The 27723-nt window shown below is 52.3% G+C and overlaps 2 protein-coding genes across 6 annotated transcripts in view; both read left to right on the top strand.

Annotated features, from left to right (window-relative positions):
• The window catches only part of SLC6A17 (solute carrier family 6 member 17), a 54494-nt gene extending 45912 nt beyond the window's left edge, over positions 1–8582 (top strand). For all 3 annotated transcript variants that reach the window (XM_043533637.1, XM_037885224.2, XM_037885222.2), the window contains exon 12: positions 351–8582. In XM_043533637.1, coding sequence (XP_043389572.1) covers positions 351–719 — 369 coding nt within the window. In that variant the 3' untranslated portion in view covers positions 720–8582. The remainder of the gene's footprint in view (positions 1–350) is intronic.
• A 5498-nt stretch (positions 8583–14080) lies between these two features.
• Positions 14081–27723, top strand: part of KCNC4 (potassium voltage-gated channel subfamily C member 4) — a 56734-nt gene continuing 43091 nt past the window's right edge. For all 3 annotated transcript variants that reach the window (XM_037885248.2, XM_043533639.1, XM_043533638.1), the window contains exons 1-2: positions 14081–14448; positions 18025–23033. In XM_037885248.2, the coding sequence (XP_037741176.1) occupies positions 22389–23033 (645 nt within the window). In that variant the 5' untranslated portion in view covers positions 14081–14448; positions 18025–22388. The remainder of the gene's footprint in view (positions 14449–18024; positions 23034–27723) is intronic.

Below are 27723 nucleotides of genomic sequence, written 5' to 3'. Positions count from 1 at the left end.
CTGCCCTTTCCTTCGTGTGTAGACCACACAGTTGGCAGGAGACGATGGGTGAGGGACAACCAGACTCTGGGAAAGTTTTCCTTTGTGATAAACACACCTACAGTAGATGGATCTCTCTGTACCCCTTCCCTCAGACATCAGGTGAATCGGCAGAGAGCTAGACAGTGGCCTCCTGCCTCCCTTTATTAAGTTCCCCGAGACACCATGTCCTGGTCCTCTCTAGGACCTGGAGGACCAAGACCTCTATGAGCCTAACTTAACTTCATAGTGATAACTTCCTGTCATCTGCCTATGTGCCTCTATGCCTCCACTCACGTCCACTGTAGTGATGCTGCCCGTTTCTCTTCCAGGCTGCGGAGAAGTTCCTCTATTACCCAGTGTGGGCTGTAGCCATCCTCATCTCTCTCATCATCCTGGCCACCCTCCCACTGCCCGTGGTCTTCATCCTCCGTCAATTCCACCTGGTGTCCGATGGCTCCAACGCCCTCTCCGTCACCTACAAGAAGGGCCGGATGATGAAGGACATCTCCAACCTGGAGGACAATGACGAGACTCGCTTCATCTTGAGCAAAGTGCCCAGCGAGACCCCGTCCCCGATGCCCACGCACCGTTCCTACCTGGGCCCGGGAAACGCTTCCCCAATGGAGATGAGCAGTGCACCCAACGGACGCTATGGGAGTGGGTACCACTTGGCCAGCACCCCTGAATCTGAACTGTGATGGCCACCCACCAGCCCTCGGCCCACCCCCACCCCCAGCACCTAGGAAAGGAGGCAACTGGGGAATGGATCGTGTCCGTTTGTGCAGCAAAAAGAAAAAAAGAAGAAACCCTTCCTAGAATGTTAGCAAGTAAGCAGCCATTTCCCTGGCAAGGTTGGGAAGAAGGGATTGTGGGAGGGCGTCGGATTTCCCTCTCGGCAATCTCCAGTCAAAAAGGCAGGACCCCTTGTCAGCTGCTCTTGTGAAAAACAAAAACAAAAACCAAAACAAGAAACAAGACACTGCAATAAATTTGATCAGTGTGGTTCCAGACAGAGAAAATTGGAGACCAAACCAAGCATCTCCTGGTTTCCAAGCATCGGGAGTTCAGAGAAGGGATACAAAATGAGGTGACAGCCAAAGACGTTTCCTCTTATAACCTGGAGTTATTCCCCCTCCTCTCGTTTTCCTCTAGTTAGGAGAAGAGATGGCTCTTACTCCACTGATCACATTGGACCACCCATGTTCATAGCCCGATGGACAGCCATCTCCTGATGGGGTGTCCGCTGGGGCGGTGAATGTGGCACGTCCTTTGGTTTTGTAGCTCTGGAGACACGCAAAGAGCTCAGCTTTAGTGGACATTTCTTACCCAGCGGAGACTCATCTTGAGTGGACAACGCTTTACAGTGAGCGGCAGCGAGGAGCTGACCCTTTGGTATCTGTTGTGTTTCTATAGATGTTGGTTCGACGCACATGGGGAATATGCCCAGGAGTCGGGGCGGGGCGGGATCTCATTCTAAACTGAGCTGCAATGAGCACACCCACTTATTACACAGTGTTACTCCATCCCAAGTGGTACCGGACCTCCGGTGCAACCACGATTTCAGGTGTGTGAGCATGTGCCATGCCCATAGGCCAGAATTTGAGCAGGGTTACACGGGTGTAGATCAGGAGTGACCCCTGGAGTCGTTCCTGATTTGCAGCTGGGTAACTGTGAGCAAGCTCCAGCCCCAGGATTTTCATTTTCAATGCACTGTGTGAAAGAAACCCCCTGGCCTGGTGAATGGTATAGCCTAGCCCTCCTAGATACAGAGATGAGTAGAGGGAAGCGGGGGTTATTGGATTCTGATTACAATCTTGGGCTAGCTTTTGGAGGAAATAGACCTCCATGATCTAAATTCCACCCTTATTTAGAGTGGTGTCATCTGGGTGTAACGGAAGCTGACTGTGTGTGTTTCTTCCATGCATCTACAAGCAAGGCTCCAAAGTCCTCCCCGGTGTATCTCCTTAGACGTCAGTGGCCTCCAGCAGGGGTGTAGTTGGCTCAGAGGCTCCGTGCCGAGTTTGCAGCGGCTGAGTACTCTGTGTTACGGAGTCTCCTGTAGGTTAGTGCCAGGTCTTGGCATTTCTGGTGGCGAGCCCCTGTCTGTCACACCCATCCGTGAGACTTAGGGCTTGGATAGGGGCAGTAATTGTGGGTCTCTCCCATCCATCTGAGGGAGGTTAGGATCTATCTGGGGGCAGGGAGGGCCTCTCCTGATGGGCAGGGTCTCCTTGGGAGCAGAGAGAGTCATTACCCACATCCATTTGTGGGTCTCAATGGGGCAGCGAGTTTTATTGATCCTGTTTCCAGTTTCCCTCTGGGACAGGGGAAGCTGCTGTCTCATCAGCTCGCAAACTGCTGGCATCCAACCAGTTCACTGAGATCTTAAAGACCTTAGTCCATTTTTAACCTGCCCTTCCTTATGCCTGTTGTACTTAGTGCCAGCTCGATGGTATTTCATGCCAGCGCATAGGCCAGGCTGATCTCCCCTTGTCCTTGCAAGGGCTGGGAGACCTTCTCCCCTCTCATCCTTTGCTTTCCCCTCTGCTGAGAGCCGATCCCCTCCGGGGTAAACATGGGAAGACTGAAGGACGGGTGAAAAGCCCTGGAGCTTTTCGCTGCTTCGTTCGTTTCCATTAGCACTGTTTCCACCCATAGCTCCATCTCTTTTGAGACTTCCCTCATGCAACCTGTGAGCCTTTAAATAGTAACCCTTGGCCCTTCTATTGCACCTGTCATCCAAGGGTCTGGAAGCACTTCAAGGACATTAATTGAGCCCCGGCGTAGCCATTTTACAGGTGGGGAAACTGAGGCACAGACTGGGCCTTGGTTACCATGTGAAGCAGTGGCACTGCTGGGAATCGAACCCATGACATCCGATTCCCTATCCCTGTGCTAAAAATCGGGCCTTCTCCCCTAGGCCACCCGTGGGGCTTTTCCAAGGTAAGGTCACATGACTCAGCAACCACAGGCAAGGGGTACCTCTCCCTTGCGATCTTCTGGGTTAGATACAGTGTGGCCATAATTTCGTGCACCAGTGTGGTGGTCAGCTGGGGGGACGTACGTACCCTGGGGCGGAACGACGCGTAGCTGGAGAGACAACTAGCCAGCGGGTCCACGATGAAGTAGAACAACTTTATTTTATGCTCTCAACCCTCTCCTAATATGCTGGGGTCGCATTCAAGCTTACGTGGGTACAGCTTCAATTGCTTTCAACGGAAGCTGCACCCGCTCACGTCCGCACAGAATGCCAGGCAGGCCCGATTCAGATCCGACAGTGCTTTTACCCTGGTGTAACTCCATTGATGCCAGTGGAGACACTCCTGATCTGCACTGGTGTAGATGAGATCAGAATTGGGTCCAACGAGCCAAATCCAGGTGGTGTAAGGTACTGTAGCTCAACTGTTACTCTAGTTTACACCAGCTGGAGAGCTTGCCCCGGGGGGGTAAGTTACACCGGCTTTGCATGCTCACTGGCCCCCCCTCCGACCCCTCCACCCCCATTCAAAGCGATCTTCCGCTGCCTCTGGGTTAGGATGTTAGCCTACGATATGGGAGACAGACCTTCATTCCTTGCGCTGCCACAGACGTCTTGTGGGACCTTAGGCAAGTCCCTCAGGCCCCGATCCTGGAAGGTATTTGGGCCCCCAACTCCCATTGCAATCAACCGAAATACCTTTCAGGATCTGGGCCTTTGTCTCCCTGTGCCTCAGTTCTCCCGCGGTGACAGCACGGCTCTGCCTCGCCGGGGGTTGAGGATCAACACACACACAAAAGATTGTGACGGGCTCAGCTACTACACTAGTGGGGTATACGCACTGCAGCTAGACAGACAGCGTGAGATGCAAATCAGGCCCACCCCCGCCCGTTTGCACCCAATGTGTCCCAAACACCATTTCACTTCTGTTCAGTTGGACCCACTGGGTTCCCACAAGCCGCAAAGGCTCGTGTCCCTTCCTCTGGCTTTTGTGCCATGGGCCGTCATCGCGAAGACTCTTTCTCCCTTTTCACTTTGTCTCCCTGGGCGATGCATTAGGAGTCGCCACGTGGGCCCCGCTAACCTTCGGAGCAGAGTGAAAGTGACGAATGTGCCCTGTGCAGAGTTGAGTTCTTTGCATCTGAGGCTGGTTTTGCCTGGCTGGTGCACTTCCTTCGAGATGGGGATGGAGCAGCTGCAGGATGGCCCTAGAAGGATCCAGTTCCCTGTGTCCATTAGCAGCTTGGTAGACACCAGCATCCCTAAGAAATTTCCACCTCAGATGAGAGAGAATTTAAACCCAAGTGGGAATCAGAAGGGTTAGGAATTGGCTCTTTTCCAAACTTCATGGGAGAAACACAGGGCCAGATACTCTGCTGGTGGAAATCTCATTTTGACTTCAATGATTTGCACCAGCTGCGACCGGGACCCCCCTTTTTTCTGCTCTCATTTAAAGTGGTGTCTCTTCATGGATTTCCATAGAGTTACCCCTGATTTGCACTGAGGGGAGAATCAGGCCTGGCATTTGAATAGCTCAGCTGAGCAGTGCCTCAGCCTGGAATTGCAAACCTGCCACCTGACCCCACTCCGCAGGGCATGGAGAGCAGCAGGTGGAACAGCAGTGCAGGTCAGAGGCGGTTTGGGGAGAGCAGGATGTCAAAGGCATCAGAACCGAGCCCGTTCTGCTTGCAGCTTGGAGTCCCTGTCACCTGGGGAGCTTTGTAGAGGGCTTCTGCTGGGACAGCTGGCCATGTGCCCTCAGAATCAAAGCCACTCCTCCCTCTCTCCATCCCTCTGTGCCTTTCTCTCTGTCCTTCCCACAGTGCATAGGAACACAGGAATGGCCTCACCTCATCAGACCAGGGTCCACCTCCCCCAGGGCCCAGCACCAGCTGCTTTAGAGAAAGGTCCAAGGCACTGCCTCGTGCTCAGTCATGGAATAATGTGCCCATTGGGGGCGGGTCCTTTCAAACTCCCTCTGTTTCTCCCCCTCCAGGTCTTTTCACTCCCCGCGGGCCCCAGGATCCCAAGCAAGGAGCACAAGCATTATACCCAGTGTAGCCTTCCCAGTCTGTGTCGGTAGAGCCACCAGGCAAGGCTACCAGCTGGTGCAAATCGGTGTCGCTCCATTGGAGTCAATGGGGCCAGATCCCCAGTTGGTGTAAATCGGTGTCATGCCGTTGGAGTTAAGGGCCAGAGCCCCAGCTGGTGTAAATCAGTCGTCGCTCCATCAGAGTCAGTTCGCCCCCAAGCAATCCCCAGCTGATGTCAGTCAGCTGTGGTTCCATTTGGAGTCAATGGGGCCAGATCCCCAGCTGGTATAAAATCACATCATTCCAGCCACTTCAATGATACAATGCTGACTTATGCCAGCTAGAGATCTCGCCCGCCAACTGCCGAGTTACACTTTCGAGCCAGCAACCAGTCCACTTAGTCCCCCTTCCTCTTCTTGTGGTGTGTCAGCAGCGGTGGTAGAAAGGCAAAGAACAACTCTGTCACCTATATACATATATACATAATAATCTATAGATTCTATTTCTCTTGTATATTTACTCTGTAAATGTTGGTGTAAATTCTGTTTAATGACGAACATGTTCCAAAGTGACCCGTGGGCTATTTTCATTCTCTGTTCTGTACAGATCTATTTTCATTGTATATTTGAGATATTTATAATTTCTTATTCTAGTGTGTGATTGGCAACTGCCCCTGCCACACTGCCCACAGGGGGGAGCCACCAGGGGGAGCTGCCTTCATTTTTTTTCTGTGGAAACACAGTGTTGCTTGTGGCATTTGCTAGATATTAGGTTCGGGGCGGGGTTTAAGTGTGAGGTGCTATATGCCGTCACTGTGTGTGTGTTATGGTTAATAGATGCTACGTGTGTGTTACGTTATGACTTTTCTGTAATCCAGCCACTCTTCAGTTTGTATTAACAACCAACTTTAGTCTGTTTCTAGCAGCAAACGTGGCCTAGGGAGTGTTCCCAGATCTTGCTCTCTCCCTGGCCAGGGAAGGGTTAAAGCTGATCAGCTGCAGGGTTTTATGGCCAATGATCAATATTATGACCGGGTGCACTTTTTTTTTTTTTTCTGATTGCAAAAATGTGATATGTTGCAACCCTGTGGAATTAGTGGCGCGGGATGGGGTCAGTGAGGATCGGGGAGCAATCAGGGGTATTCTCAGAAAGTGTCCCCACCTAGCCTCGAGGGGACACTTAGCTGGCACCGCACCCATCTGCTGCGGGGAGGCTGGCTCACACTAGCACAGGATACAACTTCAAAAAGCACAACAGCCTCTAAGGAAGAACTGACTTTCTAAGGCCTGGCTGACTTGCCCAGCCTGCCTGGGAGCTACCAGCACTTTTGTAACCCTGCCCTGGACAGTCCTTCCCCTTTGCCCTCCAGGAAGAGACTGCCCCTTGCTCTGCGGAGCAGCCCTTTATAGATGGGCTGCTCCAGCAAGCCTTCTCCTGATTGGCTCTCCCAATAAACCCTTTCCTGATTGGCTGGCTTCTGCGCAGCCTCGCCAAGGCTGCCGTAACCCTTCTGCTGCCTGTGTGGGGCAGCCGCCCCACCACACCCCATCTTTTTAATGGGGATGAAATAACCCCCAGATCTAAACACTTCCAACCTTGGGTGAGAGGGGAGGTCAAAATCCCAGTCCTGGTTTAGTACATGGTCCAGTTCTTTACAAAACTCTAGATCTGAACTTTGGAGATGTTCAGAATCCAGATCTGGGATTTTAGGGGCTTGCGTCTGACTCATCTAAGTGTCCCCTGAACAGACCCCTGCTTTTGCCTTTCGCTGCTAAACCCTGGGCAGGACTGAGTGGGCAGCCCAGCCCCTCTGCGAAATGGTATTTCTGTCCCGGTGGCGGTGAGTGGGGTAGGTAATGGTTTCCGGCAATACATTCCCAAGCACAGTGCTTTTAGTAATGTACTGTAGATCATCATCGTCTTTGTCAGGACCTGGGAGCGGCTGAATAGGTGGTGTAGTTCCTCTGGGAACGATACAGACTGGATGCCATTGCTGCCACCGCAAGAACGGGGAGAGCGAGTCTCCATATCTCTCCCTACTGGCCTTGTGCAGTATTCCTGGGGGATGCCGTCCCCCTGCGCCGTTACCTATAAAGGACAGTCCCACAGTCCCTGCCTGCTCGTGTTTTGCTCAGGTCGTTTCGACGGGAGCCAAATCGCACTATCTTGTGGAGTTTATTATTGCAGATGTTCTCTCTGCATCCCCTGCCTTGCGTTCTGCCTAGCGGGGAAGCTTCCTGGCCAGGGGTGTCCTTGGGCGAAGGGGGCAGCCGCAAGGGGCACCTCAGAGGCTGATAGATTGCAAGGCCAGAAAGGCCCGTGTGATCCTCTAGTCTGAAGTCCTGTATCATACAGGCTGAAGGACTTCCCCAAAATAAATCCCAGAGCAGACTGTCTACAAAAAAACCCCACCTCGATTTAAAAATGGTCAGTGATGGAGACTCCACCACGACCCTTGGTAGAGGGGGAACCTTTCTGGGCTGCCTACTTCACCCCCAGCTGCTCCTCAGCTCCTGGTTCTGTTCGCTCCGAGTCAGTGAGAGCCTATGGGAATGAGGTGAGGTGGGGCGCCATTACAAACCCAACACCCACCAGGCCAGCTACCTGATGCAGGTTCTGTCTACACGGCAGGTGGGTAGGCATAGCCGTGCTAGCATTAGCTAGCGTGGGTAATCCTAGGAATGAAGACAGGGGACTGGGATTTGGCAGGGGCCAGCTGCCCAAAGACAAGCTCGCTGGGGAGAGTGGATGTGTACTTGCGTTGTTAGCCCCTGCCACCATGTTGACACAGCTATTGTTACCCATGTCAGCTAGATTAAAGCGAGCAGGGGTATGCCTATCTGTGCTGCAAACACCCCACGACTTGCAGTGTAGACATATTCCTACAGACCTGACCCAAAGGCTTTGGGGATCCCCAAAGCCTTTGGGTCAGGTCTGTAGGAATATGTCTACACTGCAAGTCTTTCCATTCACGCCAGTGAGCTTTGGCTCAGTCCTAAGCATGGGGTCTTCCTGTCCTGAGCCTAGCAGGCACCGTGGTACTGGGGAGTGGCAAACTCTGATGTTTGAATGGTGCCTGATGTATGTCCCAGAATCCTTTGCATTTGGAAACCAAGGGCCTGATCCCCAGTGCAGACAATGGATAGACTCCCATTGGCGTCCAAGAGCTTTAGATCAGGCCCCAGAGGAGCAGAAAAAAGGGCCAAGAAGCAGGGGAGGGAGGTGAGGAAGAGGTCTAGTTGCTGGTGAGTCAAGGGCTGACCCTGAGTAGCAAGGCCTTTAGGCCAGTGTGCCGCACGGTGAGATGGCACCAGCTGTAGAGTGTAGCCCTTAGAGTGGCTGCGGTGTGTTGTGTGTGGTGATTAAACTTTGGAAAGCACATATCTGAGGAGCCCCTACTGTACAGGGCAAAGCACAGAACTCGTCGTCTCACGTAGAAAATAGCCGGTGTATTTACAAAGCACACCCTGTGCCGGCAGGAAGATTTGTGGTAGGAGAGAGATACTGTAACAACCATACCTGAGTCCCATTAAAAGTCTCTTCTTACCAAGCGCCGTCTCCTGGCCTTCCTTCCTTGCGATCCGTGCCTGGGTAACTCAAAGCTTCGGGGAACGGGGATGTCGCACGAAAAACAGGAGCAGCTGTGATGCTATCTTGGGGCACTTAGGACCGTGAGCCACCGTGTTCCCCCCCCCCCGCTTCAGGGAGAGACAGGCTTGCTGGTACTTAATTGGGGTCAGCTCCCAGTCGCCCCTAGTCTGTTAGCCACTTCCATTTTCTCAGCTTTGCCAGCCATGACTGTGCTTTGCGGTGCTCCCCGATCCCCTCACAAAGTGTCCCCCTATAGTATCCAGCCCCGTCACTGGACACTCACACTAATTACCAGCTTCGCTGTTCCCAGCTTCATTGGTACAACTCAGGATCTGGTCCTTTATAACCACACTGCACAGAGAAAAGGAGGACTTGTGGCACCTTAGAGACTAACAAATTTATTTGAGCATAAGCTTTCGTGAGCTACAGCTCACTTCATCGGATGCATTCAGTGGAAAATACAGTGGGGAGATTTATATACACAGAGAACATGAAACAATGGGTGTTACCATACACACTGTAACCAGAGTGATCAGGTAAGGTGAGCTATTACCAGCAGGAGAGCCGGGGGCGGGGGGGAGGGGGGCAGGGAAGGAGAACCTTTTGTAGTGATAATCAAGGTGGGCCATGTCCAGCAGTTGACAAGAACGTGTGAGGAACAGTGGCCGGGAAGGGGGGGCGGAATAAACATGGGGAAATAGTTTTATTTTGTGTAATGACGCATCCACTCCCAGGCTTTATTCAAGCCTAAGTTAATTGTATCCAGTTTGCAAATTAATTCCAATTCAGCAGTCTCTTGTTGGAGTCTGTTTTTGAAGTCTTTTTGTTTAAGAATTGCCACTTTTTAGGTCTGTAATCGAGTGACCAGAGAGATTGAAGTGTTCTCCGACTGTGCCCCTCTGCCATGTACATTGGTCAAACTGGACAGTCTCTACGTCAAAGAATAAATGGACACAAATCAGATGTCAAGAATTATAACATTCAAAAACCAGTCGGAGAACACTTCAATCTCTCTGGTCACTCGATTAGAGACCTAAAAGTGACAATTCTGCAACAAAAAAACTTCAAAAACAGACTCCAAGGAGAGACTGCTGAATTGGAATTAATTTGCAAACTGGATACAATTAACTTAGGCTTGAATAAAGCCTGGGAGTGGATGTGTCATTACACAAGGTAAAACTATTTCCCCTTGTTTATTCCCCCCTCCCCCCTCCCCCACTGCTCCTCACACATTCTTGTCAACTGCTGGAAATGGCCCACCTTGATTATCACTACAAAAGGTTCCCTCCCTCCCCCCCCCCCCCCCGCTCTCCTGCTGGTAATAGCTCACCTTACCTGCTCACTCTCCTTAAGTGTGTATGGTAACACCCATTGTTTCATGTTCTCTATGTATATAAATCTCCCCTCTGTATTTTCCACTGAATGCATCCGATGAAGTGAGCTGTAGCTCATGAAAGCTTATGCTCAAAGAAATATGTTAGTCTCTAAGGTGCCACAAGTCCTCCTGTTCTTTTTGCGGATACAGACTAACATGGCTGCTACTCTGAAAACTGCACAGAGGTTTATAGTGAAACAATCCTATGTGTTTTATCAAAGATTAAGATTTAAGAGACACTGAGCATGGATAATGGAAGCAGAAATGGTTATATAGAGAACAAAAGGTATAACACAATTCTTGAAGTTGAAACTTAACTTTACCAGGCTGGAATCCTTGTCTAAAGTAGTTTATCACTTAAAGCAACTACCCAGTAGCACCAGGCCTTGTTGCTGGGCTCCACCATCCCTGGATGCAAAAACTGCTGTTGTTTTGGCTCCCTTGGCGATTGGATTAAGATGTCCCCTTATACTCCCCCAAAGTCATTGTTGCTCTCCCCAGAGTCAGTAAAACCCTCTAATGTCTACTCCATGGTGCCTGGTGGCTTCATGTTGACTTCACATCCTCTTGTTGAGGTCGTGTGCAAACGGGCTTCTATTGTGTTGACGTACAAGGCTTCATTTACACGTGACAGAGCCAGGCACGTTTTGTCTCCGGTGTGGGGGAGACCTGTTTGCCGGCTCTGCCTGGGGACGCAGGTTTTAAAGCATTGTGTCTAATACACAGACCCAGCGTCTGAAATATCATCCGTACATACAGCACGCCGCGATAAGGAGGATCAGTGTGATCCTGGCTTTCATTTCGGATCTCACACAGCATTCTTTACAGATAAATACTGTGACAGGAAAGTGTTGGGTGTGATGAGTTTCTCAGGCCTGCCACAGGCTGCTGATACAGAGCAGCAACCTCTTTGCCAGAGGGCACTAAGGGGTCACAGCAGTGCTTACAAGGGCAATACAGCTCGAGCCTGAAGGAGGGATCCGGCGGCAGTGACGGAAGAGGGAGATGTTAAATGGAGAGCAAAAATATCCATGAAACCCTCTGTCTATGTCTATCACCCTACATGTCTCTGTCTCTGCCTGTGTGTGGGGACCATCTCTTTATCTATTTCTACAGCAATTAGCACCGGAGGTCAGGGCCTTCAGGCAGTACAAATAATACTTAATAAGCTCAGTTTATCACCATGTGATCTCCTATATGGTGCTTCAGGCATCAGCCAGGCTCTGAGGAAAAGCAATAACCATGGCAGTAGAATCCACAAACTTATAAATGAGGCAGAGAATTCCTTGAACTGGCTGGCACTTGGCACCTGCCTGAGCAATGAGGTCCTCCCAGAAGATGAGTTGAGATGTCTGGAGAAAGCTCAGACATTCAGAGAAGCATTTGGAGCTGTGGAGAAGGCGCACAGAGAAAAGCGAATGGAAGCGCAGAATGGGCAGGCAGATTTTATGAGCAGCGCCCAGTCACTGCACCGTTACTTGCTAGAGCTTGGAGAGCGCTCTTCTCACCCTGCGCCTCCCCCCACAGGAGCACGGGGGAAAGGGGAGCTCCAGAATGTCTCTCACACCCATTTGGGCACCCCAGGCTCAGGGCTCGGTGTCTAGGGCATGCAGTGAGACTGCTTGTTCTCAATTCCCCACCCTGGTTTGGGGGGGTGAGGCTCTGGCGTGCACTGATGGGGCCTATTCTGCATTCCCCAGTGATCTCCGTGCTTGTAGCACTCACAAACCAGGCCCACTCTCAGCTCCCAGGGACTCAGCGGTGAGTCTGTGGTATGAACCCAACAACTCCTCTTTGGTCTCAGGGCTGTTTCATAGAATCATAGAATATCAGGGTTGGAAGGGACCTCAGGAGGTCATCTAGTCCAACCCCCTGCTCAAAGCCAGACCAATCCCCAGTTTTTGCCCCAGATCCCTAAATAGCCCCCTCAAGGATTGAACTCCCAACCCTGGGTTTAGCAGGCCAAGGCTCAAACCACTGAGCTATCCCTCCCACATGTTTGCCTGAGTCATGTCCATTCTCAGCCCCCTTACGGACACAATGCTGCTTGCCTGTAATACGGACCAAGTAGTAGTAGGCTCCCCTCTGTCTCGGCACACAGGGACTTAGGTGTAGCAATACGCAGCGTTACTGGCCCTCACTTTTAGATACCTAGAAAACCATTGGAAGAACAACGGGACCCCCTAAGCCTGAGTTAGGTGCTTAGGCTCCCTCGTCAGTGAATGAGGAGAGAAAGGCACCTAAGACTGGGGTGCACAAAAGCCAGCCCGCTAGGCAGGGAGCCACCTAGGCCAGCCACTGGGGGATGCTGCCGAGGGGGTGGGGGACAGGGGATTTTAGAGCCACAGGGCTTGCTCAGAGGTATACCCCTGCCCTAGGGATGCTGGTGGGGCACAACGACCCCCATGAGGGGAGCTGCAGAGAGTTTTCCTCCGGCCCAGAGCTCTAACCTGCGTGCAGGTGGTTATGATGATTAAACCACAGGTGTTGACACTTCAGTCTAAACCATTTCCAGCCACAAGGGGGCACCCTCTCCCTGCAATAGAACACTGGCAGCCACTTCATTGTGCAACGTGCCCCACTTCTCTGAAATTGGCCAACAACTTTCCTCACTAATCCTTGCCATTGTGCGTTCTCACATTAAAAGAACGCACACAAAAATGCCCTTGACTTTGTGATAACATAAGAAACTATTAATTTTCATCGCGCCTTTGGCCCAGACACTCCAATCAGTGGAAGTGAGGAGCCTAAATACCGCCTGAAATTCTGGGCCTTCCTTCCTATGCGATCTCAGAGCACTTTATCACAGCACCTGCAAATTACAGGCCACAGCCTCAGCTGGTGCAAATCAGCACCGCTTCGTCGGTGGAGCGACACTGGTTTACGCCGACTGAGGATGCGGCCCTGTGTACACACAAAATGCAGCCACTTCTAGGGTGAAGCATAGCTCCCCCTTAACAGTGCACACAGCAACAAGACAAAGGACAGGAAGACTACTGCATCCGTTTGAAGCTGCAGGCAGAATTTAGAGCAGCAGAATGTATTTCACCTGGGTGGAATTTGGCCTGGACACCAGGTCTTGCTCCAAAATACAACCCAAGCAGCACCGCGGGGCCATAGGCCTTTGTAATAGAATCATGGAGTTATTTGGATTTGAAAAGGCCAACCAGTAAAACACTGAGGGCCTGATTCCCTCTTTACTGACACCTGTGTAAAACAGGTGTAAATCCTTCTGCTTCCGTGGAGTTACTCCTGATTTTCACCACCTTGAGAAAGAAGAGGATCCATCCCCATCCATCGTGGGGGTTGACTCAATGAGGAAGAAAGGCTGGATGTGAGGGACCAGATCCACAGTGAGTTATAAATTGGGAACATTCCACCATATTGGAGCTGTAAGAATTTAGGGTAGAATCCCCCAAATACCCACTGAAATGAAGCCACCTCTGGGATGGAAGGCAGCAACCAGGCGGACAACTGGCTCACTGCAACCACTGGGAAGGTTTGGACAAGGCCACTGGGGCAAACTCCATGTTTTCACTCTTGGCTCCAGATGGGCCAGATCCTCAGCTGGTGTGGATCAGCACAGCTCCATGAATTTCGGTGGAGTCACTCCTGATCTGTAGCAGTGGACATACCGTCATTCAGACCCTAGTCCTCTGAGGAGCATAGACCCCAGCCCTTGGTCAGTGGGGGCACAGACCCAGTGGATGCTGCCAGCCCTGGCAGAAACGGGGTCCAAGATAGGCCAAGCTGAAGCACAAGCTGCCAGTGGCTGAGACTTCTTAGCACCTGATTAGAGAAAACCCTCTAGAAAAATGGCCTGGGGGTCTATGCATGTAATGGGGGGCACAGATAGGAACAGCCTGGAGCTGCATCACCCCAGGTCACTACAGAGGCACAGTTCTTGCCTTGGTTTCTGCTCTGCTCCAGGAGGTAGTCAGCAGTAGCAAATTATCACTCCCCGCCCCACAGGGCTAGCTCAGCTGTGCTGGCCAGTGAGTGGCAGGGACCACAGCCCCTCTGTAAGCCAGTGGGTCCAGCTCATTGGCCAGTGTGTTAAATAACTCCCAACAGCAGCTGCAGCCAGCTCCCTTCTCTCTAAGGGGTGAGATTTATTTCTCCGAATCCATTGTCTCCCATTTGTTCCCTGCAGGACCCAACCTGCTCCCTGCAGGTCTTGCTCCAGAGGAAATGCTTGTTGGCCTTTGAGCTTAGCACTTCGATCTTTGGGTTGTCATCTGGCCTGTGACCTCCTAACTTGGGTGACAGGTAATTAGTCACAAGGGGGGTAACCCCAGCTCTCTTCAAGGGCCATCCCAGCCTGGGATACTGCCCATTTCCTAGCCCTGCTGTAGCCCCAGGAAGCACGAGGGACTGAAACCCTCTGAGAACAGAGCAGCCTTTCACGACAAGCCACTGCGTTCCCCACAGCTGTCTCCTCTCTGATTCAGGTTAGTCCACCCCGCAGCGGCGAGTGGCTTCTAAGGCTGTAATGGAGTGAGGCAATAAAGAGCAGCCCTGACCTATGTGGCCGAGAGAGGCTCGAGTTGAAGGGGACTGATAAAGGGAAGCCATTCAATTAGCAGCATGGGACTTGGAAACGGGGCAGCTGCCGTGTTTAAAGGATCTGGGCGCCCTGCACAGCTGGCCGCGGGCTCTGCCAGTGTAGGAGCCTCCCAGGATGATCGGCATTAGAGCCTCATTGTGCTAGATGCTGTACGCACAGCAGTGAGAAACCGCCTCTGTCCCAAAGAGCTCCCACGCGATAGAGAAAAGCCAGGGAAAGGAAGGATTATTCTGCCTCTCCTACAGGCAGGAGGAAGTGTCTTAGCCAAGTTGATGCAGAACCTGAACCGAGGTCTGCCGCACAAGGCCCGCTTGGCACACTTAGGAAGCTGGGCCTTTTGGAAATGCACCTGCCGTGGTTGCGTGGATCTGGCCTGCCTCCCTGCGCTGTTACTCGTGTGACAAACCCCCCGCCCGCTGGCTTTGAACTGTGGCCCCCAGCACCGACCTCTGCCTCTTGAGCTCCCCCAGCTGCAGTAGGGTCTGGTCCTCTATGTGGCCCTGAAAAGTGCTGGGGTGGGCAGTGTCTTGCACTCCCAGCTAGTGCAGGGGGGATTTTCAGAAGCCCTTGGGGATGTTGGCCCTGGGTGGGAGCGGTGAGGTGAGTGACTGATTCAGGAGCCCAATTAAGCTGAGCTACGTCACCCCAGCTGGGGTGATGCCATCACACCCATGCTACGTCATGGGGTCCCTTGGGGTGGGGGGTGGAGGCAGGTGTAGGGCCAATGCTCCCTGTTTCCCATGCCCTCTGCTCCTTGAATTTTGGTGATTAGTGAGTGAGCAGCAAATATTTGAGTGTCATCCCCTTTCTGAGCCATGAAGACATGCAGAAAAGGGGGAAAAGTGCTTTGGGCCTGCTCTGTTCTGCTGACTGTTGGAATAGCAGTGTGTTGTGTGCCCCTTTGCTGGCTGGTCTTCCTGGAGGATAACAGCCTACTACTGCTGCCAACTAGTGGAGTCATTCCTTTAGCTCAAGTGGCAGAGCTGGGTGCTTTGGAGCTGGTCCTGGTTTCTGCCCCTGCTGACCTCCCACACTGGGGGTGGTGGGGGGGGGAGGGGGTTGTTACAGTGCAAAGGTGCTGAGCAGTGTCTCTTTAGGATGAGGGACTTTCAGATCCTTGCAAACCCACCAGAGGGCAGAGTGTTCTTATGTCTAATCACCGGCTTCTGCTGTTTAACCCCTGAGCTCTCTGCCTATCCCCTATCCTTCCTCCCTGCGATCCTTCTTCTGCCCTGACTCTCTCAATTCCTCCCCACCCCGTCTGTGCTTCTTTCACTGCTTCTCTCCCTGCCTGCACTCTCACTGCTCCCCCACGCTGCAGCTCTGCTTTTCATCCTTCAACCATCCACCGAGCCTTCCCTCTTCCTCGCCCTTCTCCACTCGCTCCCTTTCCTACGTGCTCCTCGTCTCCTTGCCCGCTCACTTCTTCCTTTCCTTCTACTCCAATCCTGTTTTATTCTCCTTCCCCGTCCCTATGCAGAGGGATTTGGGATACCTGGGTTCTGTTCCCATCTCTGCTACTCTGACCTGGTATTTCCCATCCCACCCGCCCTCTTCTTTGTAGATTGTAAGCTCTTTGGGGTGGGCTCTATCTCTTACTCTGTGTTTGTACAGCACCTCACACAATAATAATACCTCACTATTTTTATAGTGCTTTGTATCAGGTCTCAAACTGGTTTACAAAGGAGGTCAACATCACTATCACGATTTTATAGATGGGGAAACTGAGGCACAGAATGGTGAAGACTTGTCCAAGGGCACACAGTGACAGAGTAAGCAATAGAACCCAGGTCTTCTCAATCCCAGTTCGGTGCTCTGCCCACTAAGAAACACTGCCTCCAGGATCTCAGAAGTTGCTAGCTACTACCCTAACATAACTGATACTAATCCATGTTCTTGGTTCATTTCATTAGGGGGTTGTAATAAGGGTGTAGACTCACAAGAGTGCTGGTAAGAGATGGATCTTTATTGCCAGGCCCCAGATCTTGCAGGGTTTAGGGTTACATGCCACGCGCTGGTGTCCACTCACTCCAGTGGCTTCTGTTACAAGCACCATTTGCGAAAACTTGGCTTTGGATGCATGTTTGGCTTTTTAAATACCTCAGAGGGATTGGATCCAGGGTTTCCAACCAGCCTCTTATAAGGATAAGGACTCTGTGCGAAACTTGGATATGGAGCTGAATCTGGACTTCCATCATCACAAAATTCAGATCCTGCCTCAGATCCCCAGCTGGTATAGATTGGTGTGTCCCCTTGAGCTGAGACGCTGGCCCACAGCTTCATAGATATTCAGTGTTGAAGCTGTTTCATAGTGTGGCCAGCTCTCCTGACTTTCTGGAGAGTCTTGTCATACTTGGTGTGTTTAGTCAAGCCCCAGCTCCCGGAGACGTGATTGTGTGAAAATCTTGGCTTTCATTAAAAGACAAAAGTACGTATCTAGCTCTCATGGTAAATACCCTGGAAATGTGATCGGAGTGTGACCTAAAGGCTCAGAACCCAGAAGGCAAAGAAAAAAGAACACTACATTTCTTCTTTTTAAGCCAAACTGTCTTAAAAATCAAGACTCTTGTGATTTTTTTTTTTAATTATTATTATCTTTGGTGACCTGGCATAAGAACGGCCACACTGGGTCAGACCAAAGGTCTGTCTAGCCCAGTATCCTGTCTTCCAACAGCGGCCAATGGCAGGCATGATATTTGAATTTGTGGGGACGGTGATACTGGGTATTTAGCTCTCAGGGGCTATTAATTTATGGTATAACGCTTACTCTCCGAGGAAGTATCCTTGTCAAGTGGGACAAATGCTCTGGGCTTATCAATAGGAGGCTGTAGGAGCCATTTCTTACGGAAGATAAAGGGCATTTCCACCAGTCCTGAAGGCGTTCCCTGGGTTTCTGCCCCCCATGCTTGCAGTCCACCCTCCTCTTTTTGCCCCTCCAAAAGCAGGCACGCAACTCATCCTCCTGGGGTGCTGTCTGGGGAGGGAGAGCCTCTGCCAGCCCCTTCCTGTTCCTTTGAATGGGAGCTTCCAGGATGCAGCTGAAGTGGGTGAATTGAAGGAAGTGAGAGAACGGTCCCAAGGGGGAGTCGCAACAAGGCTGGTGGAAAGCTAAATTCAGGTGTGTGAGAAAGAGAGAGAGGGCTCAGGATGAGCTGTCCCCAAGCTCCAAAATGTCCCTATCCTGGCTGTTCCTGCGGTTTGGGAAGCATCCAGCTCATAATGGGTGCTACTGCTACCACTAATTATCCCTGGTTCTTATCTAGTGCTCTTTGTCAGTAGATCTCAACGTGCTTTACAAAGGAGGTCAGTCCCTTTTAACAGGTGGGGAAACTGAGGAAGGGTGAGGGAACACGACTTGCCCAAGGTCACCCTGCAGAGCTGGGAATAGAACCCGGGTCTCTGCTTTATCCATAGTCCATTCTCTAAATTGTCTGCCTCCATAATTCTCTGTACCCTGCAGGCTTCACCAGGTACACCCGTCACAACAACAATATCAATGCCCCTCTGCTATGCTGTAGCAGATATCCGGGTCCTCCAGCTCAGTTTCCTGTTGGAGAAGAAATCAATGATATGGAGCCAGGGTATTTTCTTAGTGGAGCTTGTTTATTTATGCTATATACACCAGTCCTGGAACAGAGATGGTCACAAGCAGCATGCAAGCAATCTCCTCTTTCAAGAATCTCAGCCCAAACACTGATGCCCAGGTCCCAGGGACGACTCAGTCCTGAGAACTGACTCTAGTTAGAGAGATTCAGGCAGAGAGCAAACTTTCCTGCAACGAGCAACGGCTGCCCTGAGGCAAACCTGTGTGACAAAAACAAATAGCAAAAGAGCATGTCTTCAAAGACTGTACATTTGCTCCTACACTGAGACAGGGGGAAGAAACTCTGTGTAAGACTGTATAACAGGGACCCCTGGTGACTCCTGCAAGAACAGTTATTTCCTTTAAAGCAGAATAATCCATCCCACTGCAACTGCGTTCAGAAGCATGTAAATACATCATCTGGAATTTAAACAGGACAGTGGGGTTAATACACCTCTCCTACTCTATGGGATCTTTAATGACCAAGTGGGCCCGACCTCAGTTTCACATCTCATCTGAAAGATGAGTGAGACACCTTCCTTCATCCTTCTGATGTAGATAAATTGAGTTCTATGCAGGTAAGGGCACCTCTTGGGGGAGACCATATATGCTCACTGTCTTTCTGCATGTACATTAAAGATCTGATGGCATTTTTGGACAGAGTACAGGCTGGCACAGGTGTCCTTGGCCAAAAGTTCCCTCCCTCCTCCTGATGTGAGCTAGTCTTCCGGCGGGCTGCTTCCCTGCACCCCAGAGGAGGCTGCAATCCAGTAGTACCCCATGAGTATGGGTTCCTCAGTGCATTAAGATCTCTTGGGAAGACAGGCACTACATAAATGTAAAATATTGTCATTTTGGGTCCCATCCCACAGCTTTCACTCCTACTTCATTCTGGCCAACCGTCCATTAAGGATGGCAGGGTATAGCCTGTTAGGACAGATTTATTATGCATAGAAAGGGGAGAGTTTGTTTTCCATAGCAGCTTTCCCAGTCAAAGCATCCCAGGGCCTGATCCTCAGCTGGTGTAAATCAGGGTAGCTCCATTGACTGCTACAACGTGATGCTGATTTACACCAACTGAGGATCTGGCCCCCAAAGGGCAGTAAGTGAACCATAGATGGGGGGGATACTTTGGGTGTAATACTGCCATTGATTTTTTTTTTAATATATACCTGATCCATAATTGAACATCTTTCTCTCAGGCCTAAGGGCCAAATTACATTCATCCTTCTGTGGATACGCAAAGCGGCGTGCCAGGTACCTCCAACCCCATGCAGGAGGTAGCTGTACTTGGGCTGCGGATGCTAAAAAGAGCAAAGGAGGGAGGGGCCAGCACTGCCAGGGAGGTGTATTTGGGACCATGGGCTGGCCACCACCACCCCACACACCCACCAGCCAGGGGCCTCAAGGGAACAGGAAGTGAGTGCAAATTGCCCCTTTCCCTCACTTTGTATTAAGTGCTCTCTGCATGGCATATTACCCCCTTCCTTCTCGGCTCCTACACGATGACCCCCTGGCTGGGTTCTCAGGAGGAATTGCACCAAGGAGTTCTGGAGATAAAAGTACCATCTGCGCCATTCATCGCTTCCCTGCAGAGACAGCAGCGCCAGGTGGACCATTCTGGATCTCCCCTCTGGCTGTGGGCTGGATCCCAGAGCCCAGTACGCTTAAGGGAAAGCCTTCGCTCCCTGAGCTCTGGGGTTACCCTTAGCCCCGCCCCAGAGAGCCTCCAGCAAGCCCCGGCCTCCCACTCAGCCCAAACTGCCAGCAGGCTACGGTGGGGATCCTACAGACCCGGCTGCACAATCCTAAAGGCCCAGAGATGACTATGTAGGTAAACATGGCACCAGTAAGCTGCTGATTTATATGGGTCGATTTGCAGAGGGGCTGGGCACTCACAGTGCCGGTCAGGTCATGAGCAAATTGCTCACCCAGGACCTTGGGCACTGGCCTTGGCAAAGGAGTTGTCCCTTATTCGTTTCCCAAAAGGTGCTGGGGCTCCTTAGCTTCTCCCTGGACAGTCACTAGAAAGCACCCAAAGGAAGGTTTTGATGGGAGGCCCCATCCAACATCTGGCAGTCCAGCTTTCCCCTGGGGGAGTATTTTCAGCCTAAAGTGCCTGGTGTTGGATTTCCCATGGGGTGGGGGGACCCCCACCCGCAATTCTGGCAGGGGGTCAGCCCAGGCACGTTCTGAACCCTCCTCAAATTTCCCCTGGCCTGTCACGACATCTTGAAAAATACCCTGGGAGGGATAACGAGCCCTTTGCCTGGCAGGGCGCAGCGAGCCGGGAGGGAGGGCGTGCCAACGGGCATGGGCTGGCACATCCCAGGCCGGCACTCCAGGGCATTAGGGAGAGCAGGAGACTATCTGCTGACTGTCTCCTGAGAAGGTCACATTGGGCTGCGTGGATTTACACCAGCTGAGGATCTAGCCCATTCTGTCTGCTCCTGGCATCTGTTAGTCAGGCTGTGGATGGAGCTGGCCTGGCAAAGTCGGTGGGTCTGTTTTTAACTCCAGCCTCTGATCTCCCTGGGCCGGTGCCTCCAGAGATCTCCGCTGCCTTTTCCCCAGGGAGAGCATGACATTCCCACCCCTCCCTGGAGCGTGGCCAGGCTTAATTCATGGGGGGTAACGTGTTGGGAGACCCCCAGATGGTCCCGGGGTGTAAGCCCCCTAGCCGGGTAGAGGTGGACGAGGGTGGGTAGGGGCGGGCTGGACTGATCAATACAAGGCGCGCTGAAGGCGGGGCGGGAAGGGTTAACCAGCTCGGAGGAGAGGAGAGAGGGGCTGAGCCTGGAAAGGCAGGAGCCGCGTATAAAAGCAACAAGCAGCCGACGGCGTTTCATCAACCCAGCCCCCAAACAGGGCTGTGCCGCCGCCCGCGGGTCTCGGATCGGCCCCCACCCCAGACGCAGCTGCCACCTGCAGCGCTCCCTCGCTGGCGCCCTGCAGGGAAAGGTGGCGAGCCCAGAGAAGGAGCAACAGATCTCCCTGCCCCAGCCCCGGGAAGCCAGCGCCTGCTGGGTGATGCAAGAGGATACTCTGGGTGTGAGGAAGCTGCAGCTGCCACAGGCCAGCCCAGCGCCCCCCGGATCGCCTCCTTCCCTCCCTCCCTCCCGCCGAGCCAAAAAGTGACCGTGAGTTGGCAGCCAGCGAGGAACAAGCGGCTCCTGGATCCCACCCATCCACGCGAGCGAGCTCGTCTCGGGGCTGAAAAAAAAACAAAAAACCCAACCCCCAGCCTCGGAGACAGAGACAGACAGAGCCCGGGCAAGTCTCCTGGTCCTAGCAAGTGTGTTTACATCCCCTCCGCCTGCAACTGACCCAGATCCCAGAGACTCCCAAGCCAGCCCTCGGCTCTCTTCTCTCCCCGAAGCGCGCCTGGAAGGGGAATCCAGCCCAGCTGGGGGGAGGGCGTGTTTCCCCCCCAGCCTCAAGCCAGGATCCCGGTGCAGCCGGTGCTGTCTGCTGGGGAGCGGATTCTATGGAGTGTCTGACAGCAGATGAAGGGGGAATAGAAGAAACCAAAGCCAGCCGTTCTTGTTGGTCCTTAAGCCTGTCTTGGAGGGGAGTATAAACACAGGGAACCAACTCCTCTAAATATAGCCAGGATCAGGTATCTACTCCTCTTGTGTATGAGAGAGAGAGAGAGAGATCTTCCTGGAGCATCGCTCTGAATCAGTTTCCTTCCCGCTCTTCCAAACTTTCAGATCGATCTTAAAGCAGAGCAAAGCTCTCCCATCTTTTCCCAAAGACTCTGATTTTTGGATTGATTGATTTTTGCCATCGCCAGCAGAGAGAGGAAGACAGACACTTGCTGCCGCTGTTGAAATCTCTCTGTCTCTCTCTTCCTCAGATTTATTTTTGTGGCTTTCCCAACAGCCACATCTATTTGTTCCCCGAATCGAAGTGCCTTTTGCCGCTACTTTCCAGCTTGCAGCCCGGTGGCACAAGCTTCTGTCACTGTTCTTCTCTTCCCGGTGGGGATTTCCTCGTTGCGGCTTCCTGGTGTTTGGAGCAAGGGCACCAGGCCTTCGTATTGCCCCCTTCTTTCTCCCCAAAGCAGCCACCTGCGCCCAGTCTCCTCCTCCAGAGAGAGATCCATGAGGCAGCCAAAGGGCAGAGCTGTCTGAGGTTGGGGAGAGAGAAAGCTGAGCTCCCCCCCACAATCGCCCTTCCGTCCCAGCTCCTTGCTCAAGGAAGGGTGTTTAGAGGGCATTTCCCATCCACCTAAATCTATGATCAGCTCGGTGTGTGTCTCATCGTACCGTGGACGCAAGTCTGGGAACAAACCACCCTCCAAAACATGCCTGAAGGAAGAGATGGCCAAAGGGGAAGAGTCGGACAAGATCACCATCAACGTAGGGGGCACCAGGCATGAGACCTACAAGAGCACCTTGCGGACGTTGCCCGGCACCCGCCTGGCTTGGCTGGCCGACCCCGATGCCCAGAGCAACTTCGACTTCGACGGCAAGAGCAATGAGTTCTTCTTCGACCGCCACCCGGGCATCTTCTCCTATGTGCTCAATTACTACCGCACGGGCAAGCTGCACTGCCCCGCTGACATCTGCGGGCCCCTCTTCGAGGAGGAGCTGACCTACTGGGGCATCGATGAGACCGACGTGGAGCCCTGCTGCTGGATGACCTACCGGCAGCACCGGGATGCCGAGGAGGCGCTGGACATCTTCGAGAGCCCCGAGCCCGGGGCAGGAGGAGAGGAGGCCGAGGAGGAAGGGGGCAGGGAGATGGCCCTCCAGCGCTTGGGCATGGACGACCGGTCGCCGGGGGCTGCTGGGGCCACGGGAGGGCGTGGATGCTGCCGCAACTGGCAGCCTAGGATGTGGGCGCTCTTCGAGGATCCCTACTCGTCCAGGGCAGCAAGGGTGAGTTTGCGAGAGACAACGCCGGCGGGTGGGTGGGAGGGGAGGGAGGGATCAGAGCAGGTGCAGGGTCATTGACATGCATTGGTTCCCCCTTCATTCCTCTGCTCCCCGGGCGCATTGGTTCACCCTGTCATTCATCTGCCACCGCTCCATGGGTGCCTCGGTTCTCCCATTCATCTCCCGCACCTGAGCTGCCTTGCTGCCCTCCCCATATTTCCCCCTGAGGGATGCTGACTTTTCCTCCCTCCCCCCACCCATGCTCCTCTCTAACTTCCTCTACTCCACTTCTCCTGCCCTGCACAGGGGGTGGTTTCAGCCACAGAATGATCAGCCTCCAGCCCCCGACACCAGGCCAGCACACGTCCCCGGCTGCCATCCCACAGCCGGTGGGGACTGAGGGATTGCCAGGGAGAGTCCTTGCCAGCCCTAAATCCTGGCAGAATTCCAGGTGGCTCCGGAGGCCAGTGGATTATCCAGTTCCTCTTGCCATTCTCTGTGGATCTACATGCTGAAAGCCGTTTAATGTCATAAGGTTACGGCAGGGAGTCCAAGACTGGAGTGCTCTCACACCCAGGCCTGCCGACATGGACAGACCCACAACACGCCCACACAAAGCCTGTCTCTCTCACACACACATCTGTGCACGTTAAGGGGACTCATGCAAACGCACCCACCCACACCCATCTGTACATATTCAAATACATGGAACATCCCCATACAATCTCTCCTGCCTGTTCCCTCACTCCCGCATACCAGCATCCCTACCGATGAACACACTGGCATAGACACACCCCCATATGCATGAACACAGACACATCCGTGTGTACGCAGCAACACAAACACAGAGCGTATCCCTACCCAATCCCATAGAAGCTCACCTGCACCCATCTTCACCCTCACACACACCAGCATGTGCTTCTCTTCGCACACTCCTCCCCAAGCCCACACACCACCAACTCATACAAACACACGCTCATGTGCTGCCATGCAAATCCCCATCTACCCCTGCACCCTCGTCCGCTCCTGTTTGCACATCCGTTCCCCGTTTCACACCCAGGTCGTAAATACCATCAGGCTGACACGCTTGGGAACGAAAAGAGGGTTTGACATTCCTGGCAGGAACCGCACTCAAACCCAGAGAGTGAGATGCTCCTCCGGAGTGTTTCCTTTCAACTAAAAGAGAAACCCGACAGACACCAGAATAAAATGCTCTGGCAGCGACGGCCTCTCCAGAGAGACCCGTTCTAAAGAGGGAACCAAACCTCATTCCCCTCTCTGAGGGATCTCTGGCTTTGAGAGCTGCTCCAAAATAGACGCCACTGAAAACAATTGCTTAGGAGTTTTTTGCACTGCATTTCCCTCACGCTGAGCTCCTGTTTTCCAGGCCGGGGTGCTGATGAGGGAAACCAGGCATTGGGTATTTCTTATGACTACTCCAAGCCAGGGGGAGTGGCAGCACTGTTACTTCCGGCACCAATGCTGCCAGGGAGCCTCGGGGATAGCTCATTGGGAGCAGAGGTTGATGTCCCGGGTGCAGTGGGTGGGAGGCTATAGCGTAGCTAGGTAGGCAAGTGACTATAAAAATGGCTCCTTCTTATCCTTTATAATAGAACGAGTCTACGTAGCATATAGCTGCAGTGATCTCGGGCTCCTTTCGGTAATGCTTTCCATTCCACTATCTCACAGCATTTTGCAAAAGTTTGGGACAGCAAACAGTCCTTTTTTCAGGGAAACTGAGGCACCGAGCAGTGAAATCACCCACTCCAGATCGCTCAGAGCCAGGAACAGCACGTGGGTTCCCTGATTCTCAAGTCAGCAACTGATCCCCTGGACCACTGGGGCAGAGTAACTAAAGCAGGGAGCCATGGTGGGTGCTTAAAGGACTGGGAGCAAACTGGGGCCATATCCTCAGCTGGCATAAACGGTGTCCTTCCAAAAAGCCATACTGGAATTTGGGGGTGTTTAAACTGGGGGCTTTGTTTCCAACCCATCTTTAGCTCTCATAGTCACCTTTACTCTGACCTACATCCGCAGCTGTAATGAAGTCAGTGCAAGTGTGCTGAGGATCCAGACCTCTCTTTGTAACCTGACAGGCTAGGGGCTAGAAGAGCGTTTAAACATGGTGAAATCGGATCGGGTTCGAAAGCCCTTCTCGAGCCAGGCCTTGGTATTCCACCTGCTGGATTCTAAACAAATCCTTCTGCCTACTGGACTCTGTGCTTGGAGGAGAAGGAACCGGAGAGTGTGACCAGCCGGTTCCCTCTGACATCTGTGTTGTCTTGGCAATGAGTTTTGCAATCCTACTTGCTTTGTTGGGGCAGGACATGTCAGTGCTTGGCCTGAATCTCCTCTCCCTCACGCTGGTGTAAATCAGGAGTAACTCCATTGGGTCTCATGGCATTATGCCAGTGGTAGTGTGAGAGGAGAATCGGGCCCACACCCCATCTATCCCACACACCATTTTACCACAGCTAAATAGGACCCACTGAGTGGAAATGCACCAATTACACTGGTGTAAGCAAGGTCAAAAGTTGGCCCAAGTTGTTTTCTCAGAGGATGTAATTGACTTGGTAGGGCCAGGGAGAACGTATGTGGCAACCAGTTGGATGTGGAGGTGACTCCCCTGTGGCTATATGGGATATATAGGTACAGGGCCATACCCTCAGCAGGTGTCAATCAGTGTAGCTCTATGGAAGTCTTTGCACAGTGAGTCTTGACTCTTTGTGTGACTGTGGCAAAGAGAGGGGAAAGGATAATATCTTATACTTAAGCCGCAGCAGGCCACCTCCTCAGTGGGTGTCAATGAACATAGCTCTGCTGAAATCAGTGGAGCTATACTGATTTACACCCCTCGTTGGGAGTAATGCCCCACCAGCTTACGTCTTGTAAAGCCTTTGACAACTGTGCAAAGTTAGTGTCAAGACTCGACCAAGTCAGAATGGTGGTGTTTTACACGGTGTGCTGGTGTAAATGGTGGCACGAGTGCAGTGGACCATCAGTCCTGTCAACTAATGCGCATCTCACCCCTATGGGGAAGGTAAGTATTATCGCCATTGCGATGATGGGGGAAATTGAGACACACTGTGAATCGCGGGAAGAGCTGAGCGGAGCAATCAGCATCTCCTGGCTTCCTGTTCTGTGCTCAGTCTCCAGCCCCCTCTCAATTTATGCAGCATCTTTCATCCTGAAGGATCCCGAAGAGTCTTACAAAAATTTGGATCGAATTCTGCTTTACTTACACCAGTGTCAATGCAGAATAACCCCATTGAAACCATTGGAGTTGCTCCAGATTTCTAGCAGTGTAGCATAGAAAAATTTGACCCTTTATAGAAAATTTGTCACCCACCACCAAAATACAGCCACCTCTAAGGTGGAGCATGGCAGCTGCTTACCAGCATGTAGTAACACTCCCTGAAAGATGGGCGCAGGAAGCATCCAATATCCACATGAAGTAGAAGGGAGAATTTGTCTTTGTCTTATGGTAGCGCCTAGAGGCCTCGTGGTGCAAGGAACTGTACAAATACTGTACAGTAAAACAGTTCCTGCCTGCAGAGTTTATGATCTAAGCAGACAAAACAAGGATTACTGTTCCCACTGTAAAGGAGCTGAGGTGTAGGGAAATTAAGTGATGTGCCTAAGGTCACAAAGGGAGTCAGTGGCAAAGCCAGGAAGCTAGTCCAGACGTTTTGAGTTGCTGGCTAGTGCAGTAGAGAGGAAGGATGGTCCAATGGTTAGAGCACTGGCATCGGACTTGAGAAAACTGGATTGAAGCCACTGCTCCGCCCCAGATTTAACCTCTCTCTGTCTTCGTCCCCCTTCTGTACAATGAGGATAATAGCACAGCCAATAACAGGGCCATATAAGTACTATAGAAGGCTAATCACGAGGCCGTCCTTCCCTGGGTGGATCTGCTGACTCAGCCTGTCCTGGGGCTGGCATTACCCCGGTCAGGTGAAAGGGAGCGTGTGTTCCCGAAGTGACAGAGTGGCTCCAAGGCTGCTGATGTGAGCTGAACCCTGAGTAAATCTAGTGCACTCCGGTGCTGGAAGGGAAGTGACGGATGCTTGGTCACCGTAGCTCGACTAATGCATCCCACTTGGCCTGCAGGCCTCCTCGCCAGCGGCCGAGCATTCAGACACCCTGAATTTGAGAAATAGATTGCTCTGACAGAAGCTAAGCAAAAAGTAAACAGGATGGAGGGGTGGGGAACGGAGCTGATGAGAGATACCTGTTGCCTAGCTACGGGCCCGGTTCCTGCTTACTCGAGTCCTGTTTCACCAGAATCACAAAGTCCAGGGTGTCTGGGGTAGTGAGCCAGCTGATGGCTTCCGTCTCCTGCCCTGTTTGTGGCCCCGGTTCCCCACCTTAGCCTTTTGCAGCACAGAGCTATTGCCACACGGTGCCAGAGTTTTGCCTGGTTACCTCTGTGCCCAGCACAGGGTTTCCATTGTTGGACTGTAGTTTAGGTCCTTAGGACTGACGCTGTGTTGCAACAGGCAGGCAGGTCTGCTGGCTGCTTTATTTCAGCCATCCAGCCCGTGCCTGGCATGTCAAATTTATTAGATTTCGCTCGTCGATTTACCCGACAATTTGGGATCAGCTGGAAAAAATTATCCTTTGGATTTCTGTCAAAACATGCCAGTGTATGGAGATCACATCTGCCCTTCTGTTAGCTGCCTCTGTTGATGGC

Source organism: Chelonia mydas, chromosome 21 (assembly GCF_015237465.2).
Source record: "Chelonia mydas isolate rCheMyd1 chromosome 21, rCheMyd1.pri.v2, whole genome shotgun sequence".
NCBI lineage: Eukaryota > Metazoa > Chordata > Testudines > Cheloniidae > Chelonia > Chelonia mydas.
This window is presented reverse-complemented; position numbering and strand designations above follow the sequence as displayed.